At 42.2% G+C, this 25,731-nt stretch overlaps 1 protein-coding gene across 1 annotated transcript in view; it reads right to left on the bottom strand.

The window, feature by feature from the left end:
• DYRK4 (dual specificity tyrosine phosphorylation regulated kinase 4) overlaps nucleotides 1-25,731 on the bottom strand; it is a 38,750-nt gene that overhangs the window by 9,103 nt on the left and 3,916 nt on the right. The window contains exons 2-14 of the mRNA XM_035138492.1: nucleotides 24,819-24,918; nucleotides 24,017-24,101; nucleotides 22,519-22,586; nucleotides 20,638-20,766; nucleotides 19,276-19,434; nucleotides 13,787-13,918; nucleotides 10,581-10,704; nucleotides 9,511-9,674; nucleotides 8,299-8,435; nucleotides 6,264-6,404; nucleotides 4,093-4,231; nucleotides 1,867-1,954; nucleotides 171-343 (exon numbers count right to left, since the gene is read on the bottom strand). Of these exons, the coding sequence (XP_034994383.1) occupies nucleotides 171-343; nucleotides 1,867-1,954; nucleotides 4,093-4,231; nucleotides 6,264-6,404; nucleotides 8,299-8,435; nucleotides 9,511-9,674; nucleotides 10,581-10,704; nucleotides 13,787-13,918; nucleotides 19,276-19,434; nucleotides 20,638-20,766; nucleotides 22,519-22,586; nucleotides 24,017-24,101; nucleotides 24,819-24,918 (1,639 nt within the window). The remainder of the gene's footprint in view (nucleotides 1-170; nucleotides 344-1,866; nucleotides 1,955-4,092; nucleotides 4,232-6,263; nucleotides 6,405-8,298; nucleotides 8,436-9,510; nucleotides 9,675-10,580; nucleotides 10,705-13,786; nucleotides 13,919-19,275; nucleotides 19,435-20,637; nucleotides 20,767-22,518; nucleotides 22,587-24,016; nucleotides 24,102-24,818; nucleotides 24,919-25,731) is intronic.

Here is a 25,731-nt window from a genome sequence, read left to right as displayed (position 1 = left end):
TGGAACTTTGTGAGACAAATCTTAGAGGAGTTTCAAAAACTACTTGCGATGTTGCAAGAAAGAAAGAAATCCCCTTTGTGAGCATGCGCAAGTTCTTGTGTATAGCTAAACTTGTTCTTTAAAGCCTGGGTTGTTTCTGCACACCTGCTAATATTAAAATCAGAAGTTACCTCCATAATGCATGCAAGCTGCTCCACTTCATTCTCTCCAGGAAAAAGTGGGTACCCTGTGTAGAGTTCAGCCATAATGCACCCTAGGCTCCACATGTCAATAGGGGTTGCATAGGGGTGACCAAGAATCACTTCTGGGGAACGATAAAATCGACTCTGGACATATGTATACACTGGAATAAAAAGACAGGGGGAAAAACACTGGATACATAAATTATCTCCTCTTCCATTGCCACCAATCCTCTCCTCAATGCAAGCCCCTAAGCTCCTTTCTTAACTCCCATCATTTTGAGGTTTCCAACCTTTTTGAGTCCAGAGGTTTCCAACCTTTTTGAGTCCAAGGCTCCCTTGACCAACTACATTCTTTCTGCAGTCTATTTATTTATATATACTTTTCTAGAAGATAGTGTGTTGAACCAGGGATCAGCAAACTTTTTCAGTCCACTGTCCCTCAGACCTTGTGGGGGGGGGACTTTATTTTGAAAAAAAAAAGAATGAATTCCTATACCCCACAAATAACCCAGAGATGCATTTTAAATAAAAGGACACATTCTAATCATGTAAAAACACCAGGCAGGCCCCACAAATAACCCAGAGATGCATTTTAAATAAAAGGACACATTCTACTCATGTAAAAACATGCTGATTCCCGGACTGTCCATGGGCTGGATTTAGAAGGTGATTGGGCTGCATCCGGCCCCCGGGCCTTAGTTTGGGGACCCCTGTGTTGCACTATCAATATAGCAAAAGTTCATATTCTAGCTCACAGGTTTTCAACCTTTTTGGGTCCACGGCTCTCTTGACCAACTACGTTCTTTCTGCGGCACCCCTGTGGGGCTCAGGAGCCCCTTGACTGCAGAGCTGGCAGCCTCTCACCCCTTTTTGAACACCCTCCCTTGTGGAGTGTTCCCTCAGCCTCCTCTCCCCTCTCTCGGGGAGTCCTCTGGGCAGCAGCCCCCACCGACCCTGGGCTCTCCGCTGCCCTATCCACCCCAAAGAGATGTGCCTCCTCACACTGTCCCCCCAGGAGTTTGGGAAGAGGATGCCCCCAGCCTCAGGGGCCCAACAGAGACTGGCCAAAGGTGAACATGAAGCCAGCACCTTACTCACCTGGGGAGGCAGCAGTGGGCGCTGCCTGGCCTGTATGGTGGGAAAACTCCCCTTCAGCACCGGGAACACAGCTCCCAGGCAGGTCTTGCACACAGTAAGCACAAGAAAGGCCACCTGCTTGCCAGGCATCCCACTAGTTTCTCCATTCCCAACTGCAAGGGCTTGCGGACTGGCCGGCTGGGCACCCTGGCCCACTTGCTTGCTTACTTACTTACTCCAAGGCCGCCTCAGCTCCCGGCACTCCCCGCCGCCCCAGAGCCAGCCCCAGAGACACCATTCAGCTGAGGAGCTTGTAGCCAGGGTTGCTGCAACAAACAGCCATGCGAGCCTTTGGGAGGCAGAGATGTGAAAGGGCATCAGAGGAGGGAGGGAAGGAAAGAGGGACAGAGGCCAGTGTTGATTTCCCTTTTTACTTCAAAAAACTATTTGAAAAATTCATTGTGCCTATGTTTCTAACGCCCCCATGAGCTGCCCCAAGATTATAAATTTCATACTGAAGATGTGAAGTATGAAGTACATAAGGAAATAAATCAAAAATTAAGAAATCTAATAAAGAAAATTACATCTACTTGGCTTTTCTGCAAACCTCTTTGGTGTTCATAGCAGCTTGATCCAAAGTCGATAACTTTAAATGAAACCTGCCCAGGCTGGGGTTGGTTTATTAATATGTTCTCCTAAAAGGAGGGAAAGCGAAGAAGGGGGAGAGAAAATATCAACACACACCTATCAGGTTAGCAAACTAACGGCAAAAACATTTTTACAGGAAAAAACAACCCGCCTGCAAATATATGGTGGGGTCTGGTGAGAAATCCCAGCATCTTTGACCTTCTCCTTTAGGTGTGACTTATTTTGTGGATGAAGTGTTCATATAGGAACGCAAAGGTCATTCATTTGCTGATATATCCGCAAGAACTCAAACAATGCTTATAAATTATAGGTTGCCATTTTGCTCTCATGGCTACATTCTGAAGAAGTATTGACCATTCCCTAGCACCTTGGAATGCTTAGCTCAGAAGGGCTGGTTAGTCAGCCACACTGAGAAAATGCCTCCCTGAGACTTTATCATGTTCCCTAGGAGCCATGAAAATTAGCCCCAGAAAGGGAATCAACTGTTGCATACCTATAGAGGGGCCACATAAACCTGCTGGGCCAATCTGGGAAGGAATCAAAAATGCCTCCCTTGATGGGGGTCATTTCCACCCACTTCAGATCTCAGTTCTCTAACATTGAGCATATAGAACTCTGCATGAGCAAATATACATTTTTTTTATACACCGAATGGCACATTTAAGCCAGGCTAAGGATGGCAGCTTCAGACCATCTTTTGCGCTCTCCTCATTCACCCTCATTTGGAGGCTGTGAGAGATTTTACTGTCTTGGGCTCCATGATCATTGCAGATGGTATTAAAAGACGCCTGCTTCTTGGGAGAAAAGCAATGACAAACCTAGACAGCATCTTAAAAAGCAGAGATATCACCTTGCCAACAAAGGTCCGTATAGTTAAAGCTATGGTTGTCCCACTAGTGATGTATGGAAGTGAGAGCTGGACCATGAAGAAGGCTGATCGCCGAAGAATTGATGCTTTTGAATTATGGTGCTGGAGGAGACTCTTGAGAGTCCCATGGACTGCAAGAAGATCAAACCTATCCATTCTGAGGCTCCAGTAATTTGGTCACCTCATGAGAAGAGAAGACTCCCTGGAAAAGACCCTGATGTTGGGAAAGATGGAGGGCACTAGGAGAAGGGGATGACAGAGGACAAGATGGTTGGACAGTGTTCTCAAAGCTACGAACATGAGTTTGACCAAACTGCGGGAGGCAGTGCAAGACAGGAGTGCCTGGCGTGCTATGGTCCATGGGGTCATGAGGAGTCAGACACGACTAAACGACTAAACAACAAAAGGATGGCAGCATACCAATTACAAGGGAAAGTGCTTTTATATAGATGGTGTCTCATAGAAAACAGGCCTTAATTAGGAGCCTGTACTAGAGGAAACTGAAATAAGCTAATGCTTTGGTCTATATATTTGGTCATATGACACTCAGTGATTTGGAAAATTCACTGAATGGTTAAAGCTTTCCAAACATCACTGCTGCATCAACATAAAACAGCTATTGTGATGTTAAACGCTTAACCATATGAGAGTCATCTATACCTCATTGTTTCATCACTCCCTTTAACTTTCATTGAGGTCCGAGTTGCAAGCTAGACATGACATTAAATAGTGACAATGGGAGTTTTCCTTCCAATGCAAATAGCAGTTTCAGAGGTGCATTTTTTTTGGCCAGGATAGAAATCAAGAAGATAAGGGTTAAACTCCCCTTTGCTGCTTCCAGCAATTATCACCCCCAGCACCTACTATTTGTATTTTTTTTAAAGTGCATGTTAAATGCAGATACACACATAATGTCCAATCTTGTTTTGACCTAACTGACCCCATTCATTGAAATGAACTCATCACACACACACACACACACACACACACACACACACACACACACACGGGAATACTGAAATGCCACAGACTTAACCTCCATTTTGCAGTAGAATACACAGAATATGAAACAACACAGTTTGGGGGGGGGGTTTACATATTTTTTTCTACTCCTTGGTGTAAATAACAATCCATAATGTGCATGAGAGTTAAAAATTAGTCACTGACAAGGTACCCAGAAGATCTTAAGTGAAGGAGAGAAAAAGAATGTACTGTAATGTAATTTTGGAAACAATATTTTTTTGTCTTGTCTAAAGACTTGGACTATGCTTCATTATACAAAATCTGCAATGATATATAAAAAATGGCTGTACTTACAGGCTTTAGATCACAGTGAATAATCTTTTCTGTGTACAACAACTGTAAGCATCTTAATATGCACAGGGTGAATCTACGAATCAAACCCAGCGTAAAACCTTGGAAATTATTTTTCTTGATTAGTTCATACAAATTTATACTGTGGGATGAGAAAAACGAAAAGCATTTACACATTATACTGTGAAGAAATTTAAACGGCAGAAAAAAATATATTACTTTATTTACTACTTCTGACTGAAAGGATAAAATCTGAACACACATTTTCCAAGGCACTTAAAGTCCAAGACTGAATGGATAAAATCTGCACACAAGGCACTTAAAGTCCAAGACCATGTCAGAATATTTACATCCTTCAGAACAAAAGTACAGTGGTGCCTCGCTTAACGAATGCCCTGCTTAACGAAATTTCCGCTTAACGAAAGGTTTTTTCTAGCGGAGGTTGCCTCGCTAGACGAATTCGTTTTACGAAAAATTTGTCTAGCGAATCGCGATTTCCCATAGAAATGGATTGATATTCAATTAATGCGTTCCTATGGGCAAAAAAGAAAAATTCCAAAAAAAATTCCTATGCATTCCTATGGGATTCGCTAGACGAATTTTTCTTTATAAGAAAAGACCCATGGAACGAATTAAATTCGTCTAGTGAGGCACCACTGTATGGCTATCTAGTTACATCATAAAAGTTTCAGCATCTCTGATGGCAGCCGCTGAGCAATGATGGGTGGAGTGAAAACTGAATTGGGCAGGTTACCATGCATCAAAGTTGCTCAAATGCCTGGGTAGGTTCCCTTAATGACTTCTGATTTTTATATAATTTATTTATTAAATTTTCACCTTGATCTTCCTTCCAAAGGAGCCCGTGGCTGTAAATACTTTGAAAGTTTCATTAAAAAAAAAAATCACTTCCAAGGTGTACAACACTGGAACACCATACAAATCTTCCTGGTAGGAAATTAGTTCTACCATACCACAGCAAACTGTACCAGAACACCTTGAGTTCTGTGAAACACCCTCCCAGCAGATGTCAAGGCAATAAGCAATTATTTTACTTTTAGAAAACAACTGAAGTTTTTAGGGAAGTTTTTAATGTTTGATGCTGTACTGTTTTTAATATTCGGTTGGAAGCCGCCCAGAATGGCTGGGGAAGCCCAGCCAGATGGGCGGGGTATAAATAATAAATTATTATAGAAAGGGTCCTCAGATGACAGAAAACCACAATCTTTCATTATGGTTATTTAAAAGAATAGAATTGTAGAATCGTGGAGCTGGAAGTGTGCAATGTAGGAATTTAGTGCAATGCAGGAATCCTGACAAAAGCACCTATGTCAGATGGCCATCCAACCTCTGCTTAAAAATCTCCAGTATCAATTTCAAATCATTCTCGTGTGTGTGCATGTGTATTCATTTTAAAGATTCACTATTATGAATCTTGCTAATAACTGGGACTCACATTTGGGCCTGTTCCCCGCGGATCCCATGGATCAAGGGGCATTCAATGGGCTACTCCCTTGGGATGGGCACAATGAATGATGCCTGAATGATCAGGCTCCATATAAGGCAGTTTCATACGTTCAAAAATTATAAGCAGATCCGCAATATGCAACTTGATACAGATCAATGATCAGATCTCCATTCAATAAGGGGTGGCTCGAATAAAAAATTCAAAAATAATTGGGAAAAATTTGGAATATATGTAAAAGAGCTTGGGTTAAAAACAATATTTCTTGTAGAACTCCCAGAAGGAAAGTATTGGAAGCAGCAGAGATGTGAACAAATTTGAAGCCAGGGAGGAGGAGAAGGGGAAGTCGAATTGTAAAGAAGATATGAATATGAATATGAAAATGTACAAAGCAGGAAAAATGATGCAGTAGAAGACAAAATAAAGTATGCTGGAAACGTACATGATTGTTTATCTGTATTTTCAGTTGGTTTGTATTTTAGTTGGATGTTTTGTTTTGTTTTATACTTATTTTAAAATTAATAAAGATTTTTTTAAAAATTTAAAAGATCAGATCTCCATTATACTGCTTAGAGAGATGCCTATGCTTGTGGAACAGAAATGTGAATACTTAGCTATTGCTTCCCCTCCCATACCCCCATCTCTAATTTAGGCATGAATACACACAACGGTTTACATAATTGCTATTATAGATAAGGAAAAGTTGTCTTACCCTAAAAGTTCAAAGGAAATGCAGAAATGATTACGGAAGTAAAAATATTCTTTCATGTGGACGACATTGTGAGCGTTGTCCTCATCCTTTTGCCGTAGAGCACTGAGGATGCTGACTTCTACCAAGGCTTGATTATGAAATCTAAGTGCAACAGAAGGGTTTTGGTTTTCATTTTTTTTACACAAGCTGATGCCAGAAGCTAGATCATTCCCGTGTGTTGTTGAAAACAGCACTTATGACAATATGTCTTGTACTTTGGGATTGTTCTCCCAAATGTGTTTTCAAAAGCTGGTCCTCGACCGTAATAAAATTATTCATTCATTCACTTATGACAAATTACTCTTAGTGCCCTTCAGCTCTCTATATTGGACAAACAGGCCAAACCCTACGCCAAAGGATAAATGGACATAAATCTGACATCAGGAATCACAAGACAGAGAAACCAGTAGGAGGACACTTCAATCTCCCAGGGCATTCTGTACAAGATCTCAAAGTAGCTGTCTTATTACAGAAAATTTTCAGAAACAGACTGGAAAGAGAGGTTGCTGAATTGCAACTTATTACCAAACTTAAAACCATGGAGAGACCTGGTCTGAATAGAGACATTGGATTCTTATCTCATTATACATGATAATGCTATTTTTGGCCATCTCACCCCTTGCTTTTTCCTGTAAGACCACAGTCGTTAACAGTCAACAGGTTTACCACACCTATCAGCCAATCACTCATTCCCGCCACCCTTCTGAGTAATACCCCTCCCTACCCTCTGACTATACATAGGGTCTTCTGGTGACTTCTGTTTCAGTGTATCTGAAGAAGTGTGCATGCACATGAAAGCTCATACCAATGACAAACTTAGTTGGTCTCTAAGGTGCTACTGGAAGGATTTTTTTTATTTTGTTTCGACTACAGCAGACCAACATGGCTACCTACCTGTAACTACTCTTAGTGCAGGCACACTACACAAAATGCAAAGCTGAATGTGATGTTTCTATACTTGTCTGATCACAAGAGGGCTTGTCCCATGTGCACTATGTGTGTTCTTCATGTGTTTAGTGTGAAGTCCAAAAGGGGCTTCTAACCATGTCCAGCAGTTAGAAACCTCCTCAAGATCTTCACACCAAGAGAACAAGAAGGACATACGTTGAAAGAAGATTGGAAAATGTTTATTGAATATACGGGGGAGAAATTGTATACACTTGAAAAGTTTGGCAGCGTTAAGATAAATTTGACAGGGCAAATAAGCTTTGATGGCTGTAATAATGGAATACTGAATGGTTTAGTTTATGTAAAATATCCAGGGAATTATGTCATGCAAAATGAACCATGGAAAGGGAGGAAGGGAAGCCACTGATATTTTAAGGTTGTTTAAATGAATATTCTAAAATGTAAAACAGGAAAATTAATAAAAAACTATAGAATTAAAAGATATAGCCCTCAAAATAACTTACAATTTTGAAAACCTGAATATGAATTTTGTTTGTTTAGTCAGAAAGCTGTAACAATATTTTCTGCAATTTCTTGTTAGCTGAAAAATTTGTGCAGTGGTACTTTGACCTATAGAGTGAGATGAGCGCTGCAACTCCAGAGTCATCCACAACTGGACCTAACGGTCAGGGGTACCTTTACCTTTTTACCTCGGTTTAAGAACAGTCCTGTTTACGAATGATTCGGTTTACGAACTCCGCAAAACCAGAAGTAGTGTCCCAGTTTGCGAACTTTACCTCGGTATAAGAACAGAATCCGAATGGTGGAAGGGCACCGGCAGTGGGAGGCCTCATTAGGGAAAGCGCACTTCAGTTTAAGAACAGTTTCAGTTTAAGAACAGACTTCCAGAACGGATTAAGTTTGTAAACCGAGGTACCACTGTACTGCTTTTCTGACTAAACACTAATTAAAACCACTCCTATCTTCTGCTAAAAAAATAAAACAAATCACAATTAAATTAAAAAAATTAAAAAATGTCTTTCTATTCAACTAATATCTAACATTGTGGTATTTTGATAAAGTTTATAAAACTTTTGACATACCGTACCTCTTTTTGTTCCTTATTATTTTCACTGCTACTTTTTCACCTGTCTTGTGGTCCAAGCACTTCACAACATGCCCAAATGACCCTTTCCCAATAACAGCCAGTATTTCATATCTGTATGCGATATGATCACTTAGAACCTATACAAGGTGACAAAAAGTGGAAAGCAAAAGTAGTACGTGCCCTTGTATCTCTGGTGCTAAAAGGACCTAGGGTCCTAGTAGATCACAAGCTGAACATGAATCAACGGTGCAATGCAGCAGCGAATGCTATTCTAGACTGCATTAACAGACGTCTAGTGTCAGGATCAAGGAAAGTAATAGTCCCACTCTATTCTGCCTTGGTCAGACCCCACCTAGAGTACAGTGTCCAGTTCTGATCACCACAATTTAAGAAGGACATTGACAAGCTGGAACGTGTGCAGAGGAGGGCGACTAGGATGATCAAGGGTCTGGAATCCAAGCCATATGAGGAACGGTTGAGGGAATTGGGCCTGGATAAGAGGAGGTCAAGAGGAGATATGATAGCCATCTTCAAATATCTCAAGAGCTGTCACATGGAAGATGGAGCGAGCTTGTTTTCTCTAGCTCTGGTGGGTAGGACTAGAACCAATGGCTTCAAGTTAAACAAAGTAAATTCCGACAAAACAACAGAAAGAATTTTCTGGCGGTGAGAGCTGTTTGACAGTGGAACGGAGTCCCTTGGGAGGTGATGGACTCTCCTTCCTTTAAAGTTTTTAAGAAGAGGTTGGATGGCCATAAGTCATGGATACTTTAGCTGAGATTCCTGCATTGCAGAGGGCTGGACTAGATGACCCCCGGGGTCCCTTCAAACTCTACAATTCTGGGATTCAGTGATTCCATGAACAAAACACAAGTACATGTTCCATGCATTCACCATCCAGTGACACGTGGGTAGAAGGATCACAGGGATTAAAATAAAGACTCTGGCTCAGACCAAAATCTTCCTTCTCCTTCTAGATCAAAATCCAAGCTGAAGAAGAATTTGGGGCTGAAAATGCTCATCTCATCTTTGAGGTGAGCATTATGAGTCCCCAAGATTCTTATTTCTGAGCCAGGATTTATGAAACGGAATGAGAAAATTACTCTTCACTTCCTCTCAATGGACAGCTCTCACACAAGATGAACACCAATAGTTGTGCATTGTTTCCATAGTCACAGATGCCAAAGCAATACGGCACTTTCAGCCTCTTACCTTTTTGTAGGAGCCATGATCATCATCATAGGAACTGTTGTTCTCTGCATCAGGATAGCCTTCAATCTTTTTAGCTCCCAATCCAAGAAACCACAGCTCTCTATATTCCTTAATCTCCCGTTGTTCATACGTTGTTAGCTGGCTCTTAAAATGTTTCAAGGCTTCTGATTGGGAGACAAAAATCAAACACTGAATACTGGATATTGTGTTTATTTATATATTCTGCCAAGGAACCCAAAGCAGCTCACCATTTAAATACTAACTCAAACAGATTGTACATAATATTGATAGACCAATTTCAAGAGCCGATGGCACTATCTTCCTGGCCTGGACTTCTCTTCTCTGCATTCACATAACTTAACCATCATGCAGGGAATAAATAACTCATTTCCTCATTCTCCCCCATCTCTCAGAAGGTACTGTTTAAAGCAGTTCCCAAAAAATGCTGGCTATGGCTGCTGGAAGTTGCAGAATAAAAACATATGGAGAGCACCGGGTTAGAGGAGACTAGTATTAGTGTCCCTGCATCAGTGAGCTCAGTAGGCAATTGCTATTCTTATTATCCCTGTAGTGCAGGGGTAGGCAAACTAAGGCCCGGGGGCTGGATCTGGCCCAATTGCCTTCTAAATCTGAGCCACGTACGGTCTGGGAATCAGTGTGTTTTTACATGAGTAGAATGTGTGCTTTTATTTAAAATGCATCTTTGGCTTATTTGTGGGACCTGCCTGGTGCTTTTACATGAGTAGAATGTGTGCTTTTGTTTAAAATGCATCTCTGGCTTATTTGTGGGGACGCCCACAAGGTCTGAGGGACAGTGGACCAGCCCACGGCTGAAAAAGGTTGCTGACCCCTGCTGTAGTGCAAATTGGCGCTGGGAAAACTGAAAGGCTGGCCTGAGATCTGCAAGTAAGTTCACAGTTGAGATGTGGTTTGAACCAGTGTCTGTCCCCCCCCCCAATTTTATAGCTTATATATTTACCCACTCCAAGTCTCATTCAAGCATTTGTCACAATTTTGTCCTCATCAATTTGTTTCTGTTAGGGGAAAAAAATAGCATTCAAAATTTGTACCTGCTGAAGTCAGGGGCAGCTTTAGATTGTGGCCTTTTTCTGTTTCTGACTTGCTGGACAGAACTACTGCACTGTTTTCACGATGAGCTGAAGGAAATGATTGGCCTTGGGCTCTGTTTTCCTGCTAAAGAGTAATACAGTGCCTTGTAAAATACTTGCCTTAAGCCCATACATCTAAGCCCCTTTTTCTCAGTCCACCTCTACAGTAAAATAATTTCCAATGAGTAATTCTTGTCTGATTAAAACAGGCATCCCCAAACTCGGCCCTCCAGATGTTTTGGGACTACAACTCCCATCATCCCTAGCTAACAGGACCTGTGGTCAGGGATGATGGGAATTGTAGTCCCAAAACATCTGGAGGGCCGAGTTTGGGGATGCATGGATTAAAACAACAACAGAGGCCATCTTTAGACAGCTGTAACAAAGGCAATGAAGAGCCTTCTGCATCTGTAGGCATATAGGCACATATGTATGGACAGGAACTGGTATTTCTCTGCTGGGGGGTCAGATTTTCAGTTTTAAAATGCCACACACAAACTTGCCTCTAAACCCAACAAAGATTTCCTCTTTCTCTTCCTGCTACCTCCACTCCTTGCCTCATGCTTCAAGTCTTAACAATAATTTTTTTCAAGCAGCTTGAAAGTTTACCCAATTAAAGAAAACAATTTAAAGCTTAAAAATAACACCCATTATTTAAATTTTAACAATTGTTCCAGAGAAAGGGGAAAAAGGAACTTTTTTATGACACAAGAGCAAACCAATATCTACTATGTACCATCATCCACCAGACCTCAGCTCTGCAGGGACGACTGTAAAGTATTTAATCACATTTAATCACTCTTGCTATCTATGGACTGTCAAAGCATAATCCTGTGCTCTAAAAGTGCTGGCTAGTAGACTGTAGGACAGGTATCCCCAAACTGCGGCCCTCCAGATGTTTTGGCCTACAACTCCCATGATCCCTAGCTAACAGGACTAGTGGTTGGGGAAGATGGGAATTGTAGTCCAAAACATCTGGAGGGCCGAAGTTTGGGGATGCCTACTGTAGGATATGGTGGGAACCCCACAACAGCATCACCTCTTGAGACAGCAGAGCATCTCTTGGTACAAGCCAGCACAACTCCATTCTGTTGTATTTGCACCACTACGGTGTAGCTCTGCTGGGAGGGTGGCCAAAGCAGGTGCAGACTTGGGTGGGAATGGGGAGCAGCATATACATGCCAAACCCTGTATCTTACGAAGTCTTCAGTGCACCTTTGATACAAGTGCAACACTGAGAATCGGCTTCAGGTGCACATTCATCTCCAATGTAGTCCTACGGATTGCAAGGCTCACGGCTAATTGTGATTATGGCTAAGATGTCACTACTTATCCAGAGAACTCCAGTTCAGGGGCCTGCCTTGGGTGTCCCCACTGAGGGGGGTGGGAAAATGCTAGGCGGCACTTACCAAGGGGCCTGCAGCGCACCCAAGCCACGTATCTCTCCAGGGAGTGACGTAGTGGTTTAAGCACCCGCAGGCTCCGCGCTGCCCAAACGTTCCGCCCGTTGCCTCCCCCTCAGCTGTAGGGTGGCTGAGTGGGAGGAGGCAGGCAGACTCCTCAGAGGCCCTGCCATGCCCCCATGGGTGCCCACAGGCACAAGGCGCCCAATCGGCTTGCTCCGCCGCTGCTCCAGTTCCATCCAACTGGAAGCTGAGTGATGGGAGGCAGAGGGACCCCCTGATACAAACTGTAATGGTGGCATGTGTGTCCCCTCTCCCACCTGGAGGGCCAGGGCTGCACATTCCTATGCTAGAGGCAAGGGATCCCTTCCTCACGCCCCAGCTCCATCTCACTTCTGCTAGCCTCAGGATCAGATACGGTGGTACCTTGGTTCTCAAACGCCTTGGTACTCAAACAACTGGGAACCCAAACACTGCAAACCCGGAAGTAAGTGTTCCGGTTTGCGAACTTTTCCCAGAAGTCGAACATGTTCCGTTTTGAGTGCCACACTTCCGTTTTGTGTGTTACGCTGAGGTCTGTCTGTTTTTGCTATTTATTTTGCGGCTCTTTTCCTTTTGTTTTTGCGACTGCGTGGAACCCAGTTCAGCGACCTGTGGATTGATTGTGTGACTGCAGTACATTGTTTATTGCTTTCATTTTATGGAACAATGGTCTCGTTAGATAGTAAATTTCATGTTAAATTGCTGTTTTAAGGGGTTGTTTTTAAAAGTCTGGAACGGATTAATCCATTTTGCATTACTTTCTATGGGAAAGCGCGCCTCGGTTTTGGAACGCTTTGGTTTTGGAACGGACTTCCGGAACGGATTAAGTTTGAGAACCAAGGTACCACTGTACAGACCTTGACTTCATTGCTACCAGTGCTCAGGGTCAGGGGCTCTGCCATTCTCTGCTCGTTCAGGCTCCATGGATTCTAAGGGTCGAGAAGCCTCTTGAAACACGCAAGAGGGATTGGCCACTGCTGGGATGTAGAAGGGATGGGAGTGACAGGCAGCCAGGCCCAAGAGGATGATAACCACCAGATGTGGCTAGCCAAGAGGGGGAAACAAATTGTTACATAGGTTATCAGTGAAAAGGGTGGGCCAAAAGGGCTCAATGTTCCATGCAGAAACCTGGCTACAGATAGCACCCCATGTTTGTCTCAACCACCACATTCTCTCGGGGCCCTCTGTGTGTGTCTGTGCTCTTGTCTTCTGCAGGAGGGCCCCACCTCCTGGATTTGGAGGCGAGGGTTACTGTATATAAGGCTTGAGCTTTTCTACCAGGCTAGGTAGGGCTCCTTCTACAATCAACATGATCTCCATTTACTAAAGAACTCAGAATCAGGGCCGTCTTAAGCATGTCGGGCGCTCCCGGGCGCCGTGGTGCCCAGATCGCTCCGGCGCCCCTGCCCCGCCCCGTTTCTTGCCGTGGCTGGTGGGCAGGCACAGCGCGCAGCGTGGTTGCTGCGCGGCTCCAACATGCCGCGCCCCCCTGCCGGCCCGACGCCCTGGCGCCCCGCGCCACCCAGCCTACCCTTAGAGCCGGCCCTGCTCAGAATTTCCTCCTGCAATTTTGAAAATCTTAAGAATGCCTGGTAAACGTCAATGTTTATAAAAAAATTCTGACACAATGAGATGCACGCATCTACATACACGATATTCCGTAACTTTTCTAACCACAACAATAAAACGTAAAAACGTAGTACTAAGCTCTGTTCAGCTTACCTGATGCAACTTCTTGGTGGATATTTGCGGAAGGATAGCCTCTTGCTGCTGCGGCTTCACAGCACTTGAAACCAAATTCCTCTTAACTTGGCACTCCAACTGAGGGAGCACACTAATGCTGCTATTTAATTTCTAATGGAATAAATAAAGTTAGCACAAAAAGAAATAGTTTGTATTTGGTTTCATAAAGTATTTAAAACATTAAAAAATAACTTTTACAGGCTATATGAAATCATGAGCAAATAGATTGACACAGCAAAATGAGTTTTTCCTGCTACAAGAAATGAACTAACTGCTCTCCTTTGTGTCCTTTAGTATAGGAAGATCCTGACTCCCAAACAAGCCAGAGGATTTAGAGGAGTGGAGTGTCTTTCTCCTGCCTGGCACTAAACAACAGAGCAGGGGTCGGCAACCTAAGGCCCATGGGCCACAAGCGGCCCACAGGGGTCGTTTAACCGGCCCACGAGCCACCCCCGAACCGAGACGCCCACTCAGTGAGTCCCCGTGTGGTGCACCGGAAATCACACCTGCACAGACGCAGATGCCGGAAATCACAGGCGCGCACGCTCACATGCATGTGCAATCTGGCCCACAGAGGAATCTCCACTGGAGTGAACGGGCCCAGGTGAGGTAAACCTTGCCGCCCCCTGCAATAGAGTCACTCTAGACCCTTCCCACAGAAGTTAGGAAAATAGACTGAGAGTGTTCATCAGGAAGCAGTTTCCAGTGGCAACCTGAACTCCACATATGTAGAATCATATTTGTAATCTATTCAGGACATGGGAAAAAAAAATTCAGAGAAGCGGAAATGACAAGGAACAGAGGCTAATTTTTTAAACAATGCCCCAAAATTGCTCAGATGTTAATGGCCCAGAGATGGAAAGAAGACCAAGTCTCTACCAGAGAAGGATGGCAGATTAAGTTGACGGATTATGCCAAAAATGGCAAAAATTACCGGAAGAATCAGAAACCAGGAAGACCAAATTTTAAATAAGAAATGGGAAAAATTTATAATTTATCTTAAAAACCATTGTAAACAGCAAAGATCGTTAGTAGGATTGGAATAATACTTGTAGTTGAGCATTAAACTACATTAAACTTGTAGCTGAGCATTAAATTTTGAATATAATGGAGGTGTAAAAGATTTGGATTATTATAAAAGATGCAGGAGGAAATGGTTAACAAAAGGACCCACAAAGTGGAGGAGGGAAGTTCAGGAGATTCTTTGGAATCTTGTTTTTATGTTGGTTGTTGATAATTGACTACAAAACTTTAAACAGAAAAACTAAATATTTTTTTAAATTAATCAATTTTTTTTTTATTTTAAAGTTGGCAAGTTTGCTTTGCTTTGCTTTATTATACATATTGCCATGCTGCTTTTCTTTCAAATGAATCGTAAAGCGGTTTACAAACCATACATTACAATAACAGAACAGAACAGGACAAATGCAGCATAATTCTTACCAAGCAATTAACAAATCATGTGAAACAATTGCAATCTACAAAATGCCATTAACAAAACAACTAAAAAAATATATAGCTAAACAGCACAATTACAACAAAAGTCATATTATAGGATGAACAAATTAATACGGCATTTAGTATCAATAAAACAATATTAACAGATTTCCCAAAATGGCAACCCATAAATAAACTAAGCACTGCTGAATTCATATACACACTTCCCACCCCCCATAACTCATAATCCTTCACTCTGTTCAGTCCATTAAAGGACACAAACACAGCATCTTCCGCCTGAAAGCTCCCCAGGGGCAGCACAGGTGAAACCAACCAGTTGTAAGGTAAAACTGCTTGAAAGTGTGCTACAGGGACATCCAACTCCCAATAGACTGCGATCTACTCACAGTATTAAAAAACTAAAAAAATTCCTTCAGTAGCACCTTAAAGACCAACTAAGTTTATATTTTGGTATGAGCTTTCGTGTGCATGCACACGAAAGCTCATACCAAAATATAAACTTAGTTGGTCTTTAAGGTGCTACTGAAGGAATTTTTTTATTTTGCTTCGACTCAGACCAACACGGCTACCTACCTGTATTAAAAAACTGGCAGTGATCTACCCATTGTCGTTAAAAAAAACTAGCAGTGATCTACCCAAACTTTTTGAGCTTTTTTTGGGAAGCAAAAGTTGTTGAACTTTTTCAGGAAGCCAAAGTTGTGGATTTTTTTTGAAAGCCAAAGTTTTTGTTTTGCTTTTGTTTTGCTTTTTTCTAAGGAGATTGCTGGGGGGCCAGAGATCAACCAGGATCTACCAGGAACACCCCGTGATCTATCAGTAGATCACGATCTACCTGTTGGACATGCCTGCTTACAGTATTATCATTGCCTGGAGACAGATGGAACTTGCCTTTTAAACTTCAGGATAGATAGACCTATACGTTTACTTGGATCACTGTCCTGCTTTAATAAACTCATCAAGTATTTCCTCTCTCTCTTTTTATATATATAAAAAGTGCACCTTTTTCTTTTCTTCAAAAAGCATAGTAATAGTAATTTAGGACATGATTTACGAAGAGTTTTTAAAAAATGCTAAAACATACATTTCAAAAAACAAAAACAAAACCAGAAGCGTTTTTAGTACGGTAGGCATTTTAACAATAAACATTCTAAACGAAACCAAAAGACTGTTTCTTTATGCAGTTACAGCAGCCAGAATCTTAAAAGCGAAATATTGGAAGAACGAATCTACACCAACAAGAGAGGAATGGCTATTAAAATTATGTGAATGCTTGGAACTCGCTAAAATGACGGAGTTAATATGAAACAAATCGGTAGGTAAGGTTGAAAAAGAATGGGAATGTTTTAGTAACTATTTGACAAAACACAGTTCCAATAATAACATTTGGCTGTGTCTAGAATGAATTTCACAGATAGAAAAATATATTTTTTTCACCCCAAGTTGAGGGTAAACAATTAAATACAGATTAAAAATAGGAGTAAGTTGAACTGAAACAGCAAAGAGTTAGACGGAAGCCAACAAAACAATAAATTGATAAGGGATTTCAATCCAACACGAAGGATTTTGTGTACAAAATACCCTAGTATTAGTTTGAATTGTTTGAACATTGCTTATCGATCAATAGGAATTTTTAGTTTTAACACTTTCTTTCCAATGTTATTAGAATTATATATTTATATCTATAGACATATCTTAGATCTCTAAACAATTTTACTATGTATATTGTAACATTCATCTTCATCTAAGAATATCTACTGTAAGATTGACTTATCTTTCTCTTTTTATGTTTTTCCATTTTTCTTTTGTGAAATTTTTGAAAATTGAAACTTAAAAAAGTAATAGTAATTTAGCTAAATCAGGCATGGCCAACAGGTAGATCGGTATCTACCGGTAGATCCCCAGGACATTTCTGGTAGATCGCGGGTAGATTGTGGGTTCCTTAGTGATCGCCAGCCTAAAAGAAAAGAAAGAGCTCTCCCCCTAAAAAAAACCCTCAATAACTCTTGTCTCTCCCCCACAAAAAAGCTCAATAACCATGGTCAATTACAGGGAGAGCTCCTTCCCTCTTCCCGATACTGAGCTTACCAGTATGTGTGTGACTGCGTTAGTGCATTGCACAGAATGGCTGGATTGCTCCCTGTCCCTCTTGCCTGCCTAGACTAGAGCTCCCCGGCTCCTCCTCCCTCATGCCGGCAGAGAGGGAGGGGTGTGTGTGAGTTTGCTCACAGAGGGATTTCCCCCCTGTCCCTGTCTCTTTGAGCCACTGGGAGCCAGCTAGCGAGAGAGGGGGGGTGGATGGGTGCCTCTAGCTGAGGGGGTGGGGGAGAAAGAGAGAGAGGGAGAGAGGGAGGGAGGGAGGTGGATGGGTGCCCCTAGCTGAGGGGGTGGGGGAGAAAGCGAGAGAGAGAGAGAGAGCAACGTTCAAACATGACAGATGAGCACTTTAAGGATTCCCTGAAGCTGGCCCTGACACAGTACTCGTCTGATATTGAACAGTTGGTTACCAAAATGGTGATGCAGGTGTCACACTAACAATGGATGAAGGCATGTATTTTTTAAGAAATCTTGATAGGTAGGTTAATGGAGTGGGTAAAGGAGTTTGTGCGGCGTACAGTTTTGTGAGTGTTTTTTATGCAATTCCAGGGTGGATAAAAATCAATGTTTTTTTTAAAAAAATAAAAAAAATTGGATTTTTTTGATTTAAATCGGATTTTTTGATTTAAATCGATTTTTTAAAATTTAAATAGGATTTTTTTAAAATAAAATGCTTTTTGAGGAAAATATATTACCATCCAAAGGTTATTCCATCATGAAATAAAGATTAGTTTTTTAATTATGTAGAATAAGGTTGTATATGTTTAATTTTGGGGGTAAATAAATTCCATTAATCCATTCACAATGTCATGCTCTTCCAGAGGTTTTTGTAAGATTATTGGGCAGTTTCTCTGCCTACAAGATATTATCACAGATGCTTGGTTTACTTTTGCAGTTCTCAAAACTGAATTTGACTCAACAGAGGTCACATGCCTCTTCTTCACAGCAAAAATGTTATAACATGAACAGAGTTGAGAAAAAAACCTTAATCCTATTGTTCTACAAACCTATGAATACAGAAACAACCCCTTCAGTGCTAAGTTTCAAGAAGTTCAGTGAATAGAATAGAAACAATATTTTTCTGATTGTTTGGAGTGGACAGTATTTAGGTTTTTCATGTGTAGGCTGGGCTGACTGTCTAAATTTCTTTAAATATATATATATTGTTTTTGTTTAGCCAAATTAGTTAACAAGCATGGGTGTTTGTTTAAGCAAATAACATATGCTGTAATGTTATTGTTTCAGTTGAATAAATCTATTTAAATAGTTATTATTAAGGTAATTATTATTTTTCTCCTTCCTAAGTACAACAGTAAAGTTGTCCAAATATGAATGATTAACCTATTAAACTGGGGATAAAAAACTAATATGAAAAGTTATTCTGAAAATCTTCATCTACTTGCATATTAAAGTTATACCAGCAATAATTAGTCTTTATGTAGAAAACTATGATTTAAATCAAGCCTTACTGACTAGTGATTTAAATCGTGATTTAAATCAGTTTGATTTAAATCAAATCCACCCTGTGCAATTCTCTCCCAAGAAATCTCTAAAAGTTTCTGTTGTCCCTTGTCCCCCGTAAGAAAAGTATTTGGGCAGTGCTCCCCCAAAAAAGGTTACCAAATCTGGTCACCCCCCTTTCCTTCTCCCTAAAAAAAGCTCAACAACTCTGAGCCGAACCCCCCAAAATGGGGGTAGATCACCGCCAGATTTTGATTCTGAAAGTAGATCACAGTCTCTTGGGAGTTGGCCACCCCTGAGCTAAATCATAGCAACTTCTACTTAACACAGAATATACAAGTTAAAATATACTTCTGTTCCCATACTGTATGGCGGAATGCCTATACAACACTGCAACAGCCGTATTATGAACCAACATAGACACACACAGTTTGCAGGAAAGAAGCAAAACAAACTTCCGCAAGGGTTACCTTCGGCTGCACTCTGCGGTTCCTCCTCATTGGTAAACAACAGATGTTGGAGACACTGAGATCACAAAAGTTTGGGGCACGTCTTTCACACCCCATAATAACAGAGCTCCATGATTTAGGCCTGTCTCCATTAAAATGTTCACTCTGAAAAGTGAAATCCAACACCACACTAGTAGATGGTACAGTGGTACCTCGGGTTACAGACGCTTCAGGTTACAGATGCTTCAGGTTACAGACTCCGCTAACCCAGAAATAGCACCTTGGGTTAAGAACTTTGCTTCAGGACGAGAACAGAAATCGTGCGGCGGCAGCGGGAGGCCCCATTAGCTAAAGTGGTACCTCAGGTTAAGAACAGTTTCAGGTTAAGAACGGACCTCTAGAACGAATTAAGTTCTTAACCAGAGGTACCAGTATACTTGATATGAAGCTTTTGTGCTGTATTTTTCTTTCTTTCCCTCAATTAGTGCTTCTCCAACCTCACTGAATTCTAGAATCTTGAGGCCCCTTGTTGGCATGCACAGGTATTTATTTATCTGTGTATGTGCACCTTGTTTTCTCTCTCTAAAAAATCTAAAAAAAACATTTACAAAGCAAAGTTTGAAAAATGGTCATTTTTAAACAGCAAGTTGAAAATGAAATCTGTGTGTGTGTGTGTGTGTGTGTGTGTGTGTGTGTGTGTGTCAGAAAGCAAAGAATAGCCAGGCGTCAAGATATGAGTGGCACTGATTCACTCACAAAGGAGAGACAGATAACCGACTGGGTGAAGGCAATCCAGTTGGATGTTTTCTGAAGTTCCCTCCTTCCCAAGGCTTTCCCATTCTTACAGCTGTTTATTCGTAAGTACATTCCATTGAAGTGAAGCTTAACTATTTTGAAGCAAGGGCTGCCTTCGCCATTGCAGCCCAGTCTTCTCCAGCCGGCTGTTGACATTGGGGGTTTGGGGGGGGGCATGGTGACAAACGGCAAAAACCACCAGAACCCACCTACCCAATTTTATGCTGAATTAACTTTGCTTAACAAATTTTCCTTGGGTCGAGTTTACTGTGGCTGCCAGTTGAAGGAGGAGGATGTCATGTGGACAATACCAAAGATATTGAGACACATGCAACTGCAAATCTGTGAAGAAGCAATCTAACCTAAAACGCAGTGAATTAGGGTCTCTTCATACACCCATTCCCACCCACCCCTGGAGTGAGATCAACTTCCTCAAGATGCAATCCCATGCTTTTGAGGAGCATGCCAGCAGCTCAATTGCAGGACCAAACAAACTGGGTCGCCCTCCACTGCAATCTGATCAACAGGTAGAGAGTGAACTGCTAAAAATAAATCAAACCATATTTATCTCACCTGCGGATGCCAGTCTTTATGATTCGTCAGCCCTTTCTTGAATTTGTGTGTCAGGGATGTGTTTTCTTGGGGAATTAAATGAGGCACCTCCCGTTGTCTTTGGATCACGGCTTTGGGATCAGGTAGAGTCTGCAACAGCAAGCCAAGAAATTACGAGCAGCTTCCCACTGTGCACATTCTAAACCCTGAGAAGGTATCTTTGAACATTTCCCAGTCGGCAAAGACATCAACAAGCCTTGGGGAAATGTGCCCATTTCAACAGTGGGAGAGAGAGTACGTGAGCGACAAAGAGGGAGGGAAGGAAGGAGACAGGGCAGGTGAACAGGTTTGGTAGTTATGTTCCCTGCCTCACACATGTCTTATTAATTGTAGTATTCCCTCCTGCCAAGTGGCAGAACCGTGGGGAGCAGGGGAGAAGATGTGGCTGAACCTGATTCCCCCTGCTGCTCAGCTCTAAGGAGGGAAATGAATACAGGTGATCCTTGTTTTGTGGGGGGGCGGGGATCCTGTTCTGGACCCCCGTTCACGTCAGCAGAAGAGCATGTAAACCCTTTGGCACGATGGGGGCGTGTGCACGATCACACATCATTTAGACAGGCCTAAACCGGGAGCTGCCTGTACAGGAGTATAAGAGGAGGGCTCTTCATTGGCTGAGGGAAGGGAGCGTAACTGCAAAAAATACTTATTTCTTTCTCCAGCCATGCCCCCCCTCCCCCATTCTTAGCTGTTTGACCACTCAGGGGTTAACAAACTTTTTCAGCAGGGGGGCAGTCCACTGTCCCTCAGGCCTTGTGGGGGGGCTGGACTATATTTGGGGGGGGGATGAACAAATTCCTTGTTGTTGTTTAGTCGTTTAATCGTGTCCGACTCTTCGTGACCCCATGGACCATAGCACGCCAGGCACTCCTGTCTTACACTGCCTCCCGCAGTTTGGTCAAACTCATGTTCGTAGCTTCGAGAACACTGTCCAACCATCTCGTCCTCTGCCGTCCACTTCTCCTAGTGCCCTCCATCTTTCCCAACATCAAGGTCTTTTCCAAGGATTCTTCTCTTCTCATGAGGTGACCAAAGTATTGGAGCCTCAGCTTCAGGATCTGTCCTTCCAGTGAGGACTCAGGGCTGATTTCCTTCAGAATGGATAGGTTTGATCTTCTTGCAGTCCACGGGACTCTCAAGAGTCTCCTCCAGCACCATAATTCAAAAGCATCCATTCTTCGGCGATCAGCCTTCTTTATGGTCCAGCTCTCACTTCCATACATCACTACTGGGATGTATGAATTCCTATGCCCCACAAATAGCCCAGAGATGCATGAGTAGACACATTCTACTCATGTAGAAACACGCTGATTCCTGGACCGTCCGCAGGCAGGATTTAGAAGGTGATTGGGCCGGATCCGGCCCCCGGGCCTTAGGTTGCCTACCCATGGCTTAGTTCTATGAATAGATAGGTGGGAGTGATACAGACCCCTGAACCCCCAATCTATTCATACACACACCCTCACACGACACCCCACCTTTCTGTTCATACAGCTGAGCACCCTGCTAGTCCATTCACTGGGTGTGACACATTTGAAAGAGAAGATATTGTTATGATTATTAATACCACACATTTTCACCTGATGGGTCTCAAGGAGGCTTGCAGATATAAAAAAAAACTAGAGCCACTAAAAATACAGAGAAACCAATAATTAAAAATCAACATTCACACAGACACAGACACAGACACACACACACACGTATTTCAACTTGCCTTGAAACTTGCATTATTTGTAGCTATGAAGATGTGCAACAGTTTAGCAAATGAATTGTTCATGCATGCAATGGATCATTATAAATAATTATGAATTGACTGCTTACCAAAGGTAATTGGGCATAAGCTGCTTCACTCGATGCTTGATCTATCTTTGTTTTGCTTCCTGTATGGCATATGTCTCCCTTAGGAGTCCTCCCTATATAGAAAAATATAGGTTAGGAGTATTTCTACACAGGAGGCTATTCTACAGTGGTGCCTCGACTTATGAATTTAGTCTGTTCCGAAGGCACCTTCGTAGGTCGAAAAATTCGTAAGTCGAAAAGCGCCATTGGAAACGCGATTTCCCATAGGAATGCATTGGAAACGAAAAAATTCGTAAGTCGAAGCAACCCCATCTAAAAATTCATAAGTCGAAAAAACCCTATCTAAAACCGCCACGGTTTCCGTTCGGATGTCGAGAAATTCGTAAGTGTGCGGCCATTTGCCCCATTCGTGAGTTGAAAAATTCAGTTGTCGAGTCGTTCGTAAATCGAGGTACCACTGTAATTGTTTGGATACACTATATTTTTAATATGCTAGTTGTGATAATTTTATGCCCATTAAAATTGTCCATACAGTAGTTATATTTTATGTTTCTAAAGTAAAAGAATGACTTTCAATCTGGAAAAGAACAAAGAAGTGCTAATGTAGCATTTTTTCCCATTTTTTTCGAAAATTTCCGTTTCCCCCCGTAAAAAAACCGGAAAAAAACTGGGGGGTTTTCCAAGCTTCAAAATTCCCAGAAATTTTACATCTCTAGGGGTAGGTGATGGCTTCTACTTCCCCTCCCCTCCAATCTAATACTACAATGCCTAACAGCCACCCGAGCCAAACTGCGCGAGCAGGAACCGGAAAAAAGGGGGGAGTTCCCGCCTGTGGGCTGCTAAATAGAACACGCCATGCCCCCTGGCCGCCTGGATTGGTAGGCCTGGGGTGTGACGCAGAGAGCACTGCCTATGACGTGGGGGCTAGCTACACCCCCACGCTTGTGTCCAGCCCACAACTCCATTTCCCTGGGAAGGGAAATGGCTTTATCTTCCATTTAGAAGACATCTGAAGGCAGCCCTGTTTAGGCAAGTTTTTAATGTTTGAAGTTTTATTCTGCTTTTAATGTTCTGTTGGAAGCCGCCCAGAGTGACTGGGGAAACCTAGCCAGATGGGCGGGGTAGAAATAAACTATTATTATTATTATTATTATTATTATTATTATTATTATTATTTCCTTATGAGGTGGTTTGTCTATCATCTCAGGTGTGAGGTACATCTGGTAAGTTTTACAGCTCGTTTTGTTTACCCCAACTCCTGCCTGCCCCACTTTCTTGACACTCCATAGATCCCTCATAGACATCTTTGAGAAGTGAAGAGTATGCCAACCAGCTCTTCAACAGGATGCAAATTCTGGTCTCACTTTCACATGCATTGGTCTACTTCCCAGAGATCCAGCTGAATCCTATATGCTATGTTTGTTGAGTTCTGTCAAGCGTTCACAAGAACCGTTGCAGTTACCTAAGCTGTTTGACAAAAGCTCCTACGGAGGACAACTTTCATTTCAAAATAGAAGCGGCTTATAGCCTAAGCTTTGCTTACCACAGGGATCGGGCTGGCCTGATCCAATTCTAATTTTTTCTCCATCTTGCTTTGAGCTGTGAACAACAGCACTCCGTTCCCTTTCCTGTAAGAAAGAACAGGGAGAGGGAATGTATAACGAAGCCAGAGATTTCCTGCACACTTGAATGTTCTCCAGTGGAAAAGTAACACATTATCAGGCAAAAGCACTGGTACAACAGAATTTATTTTGCTAATTAGCACAAGTAGACCCTACTCTGGCTCCAAACAGCCTGACAGCAACTTGTAGAATCATACGACTGGAAGGGACCTCAAAGGTCCTATAGTCTAGCTCCCCGCCAATGCAAGAAACCCACTGATAGGTGGCCATTCATCCTCTGCTTAAAAGCTTGCAATGGAGGTGAGTCTTTCTGAGGCAGCCTGTTCTACTGTCAAACCACTCACACGACTAGGAAGTTACTTCTAATATTTTAATTGACATTTTTTCTTGTAACTTGAACCTGAGAAGTGGTGATTAACTCTTTCCGCACACTTTAGGCCCTAAGGAAAGAGCTGCGTTACCATAGTACTAGTCTTGGAAAGGCAAGGAGTCTAATGAGATGCGTTCTTTATTCTGTGAGCTGTGGTACTGGGATGCCCTGTCACCCTGGGATTCCCCTCAGCACATTTTCAGGCACCCTTGCAGCTCATGAGGACTACAAACATATTTTGAAAAAGGAAAGTCAAGAGGCTGAGGATCCATAATCCTCACTTGTGTTATATATATTGTGCTAAATGGGGGAAATAAAAGGTATACAACTGCTGCGACATTAGTTTTGCTTACCTTTTGGTAAGCATTTGTTTTTTCTCCAGGCTTCCGTATAACCGGGAGCGCACTTGATCTGCCTTTTCTTATTTTTTCAGCCTTGGTGACAATCTTCTTCCTAAAGAGTAAACACGGAGAAAATCAATCATGCGAACATTGTAATAACAACATTATTCCAAATTTAGAAATATAAGCTGAAATAATTTGAGGAAATAATGTGTACCATGCTTAGAAGAGTGTTTTTTTATTGTCGAAAGGATAATATATATTAAAAGTAAAATAAGATAAGGATCAGTAGCCATGTAGCCAGCTAGGACTACAAAAGTTTAACTAAAAGTAAAGAATACTGTGCAGGAACAAAGGTTATTATAGTCTGGGGCATGTCAGGAAATAAGGTAAGGGGGGAAAGGAAAAGGATTAGTTGAACTTGCACATTTTCACTGATGCTTTGTTCTGTTAGTAAGCAACTGGAAGTGTCCTTCCTATTATCAATGTTAACATTTAAAAATCAAACATTGCTATCAATGCATGACCAGCAATAGTTCAGAGCTCACCAAGAAAACCAGGAAAACGTGGACCATTCTATGATTCAAATGACCTATTTCCTTCCTCAATAACAGCAGTAGGCCTTTAAATCAGCTTCCTACACACTTTAATTCAGTTTCTCTCATATTTTAGAAGCTCACATTCTCCTTCTCAGGTGAACCCTACCCTCCATCGCACCCAAAACACTCCCAATGCAGACCCAAATATGTTTAGGGGGGGGGCTCATTGCTACTCTTTCATTGTTTGCTGCCACGATTGAGACTCAAGAGCAGGAAGCGAACAACGCCTTCCTCCAGCTGCTGTTGGGACGGATCCTTCTTGGTATCTCAGAGACCCTGTCAGTACGCCCTGTTCCGCCCACGTCTTAAGCGTGTGCATGGGCTAG

This window comes from Zootoca vivipara, chromosome 5, assembly GCF_963506605.1.
Source record: "Zootoca vivipara chromosome 5, rZooViv1.1, whole genome shotgun sequence".
In the NCBI taxonomy this organism is placed as follows: Eukaryota; Metazoa; Chordata; class Lepidosauria; order Squamata; family Lacertidae; genus Zootoca; species Zootoca vivipara.
Note: the sequence above shows the minus strand (reverse complement) of the source record. Positions and strands in the feature narration are given on the sequence as shown.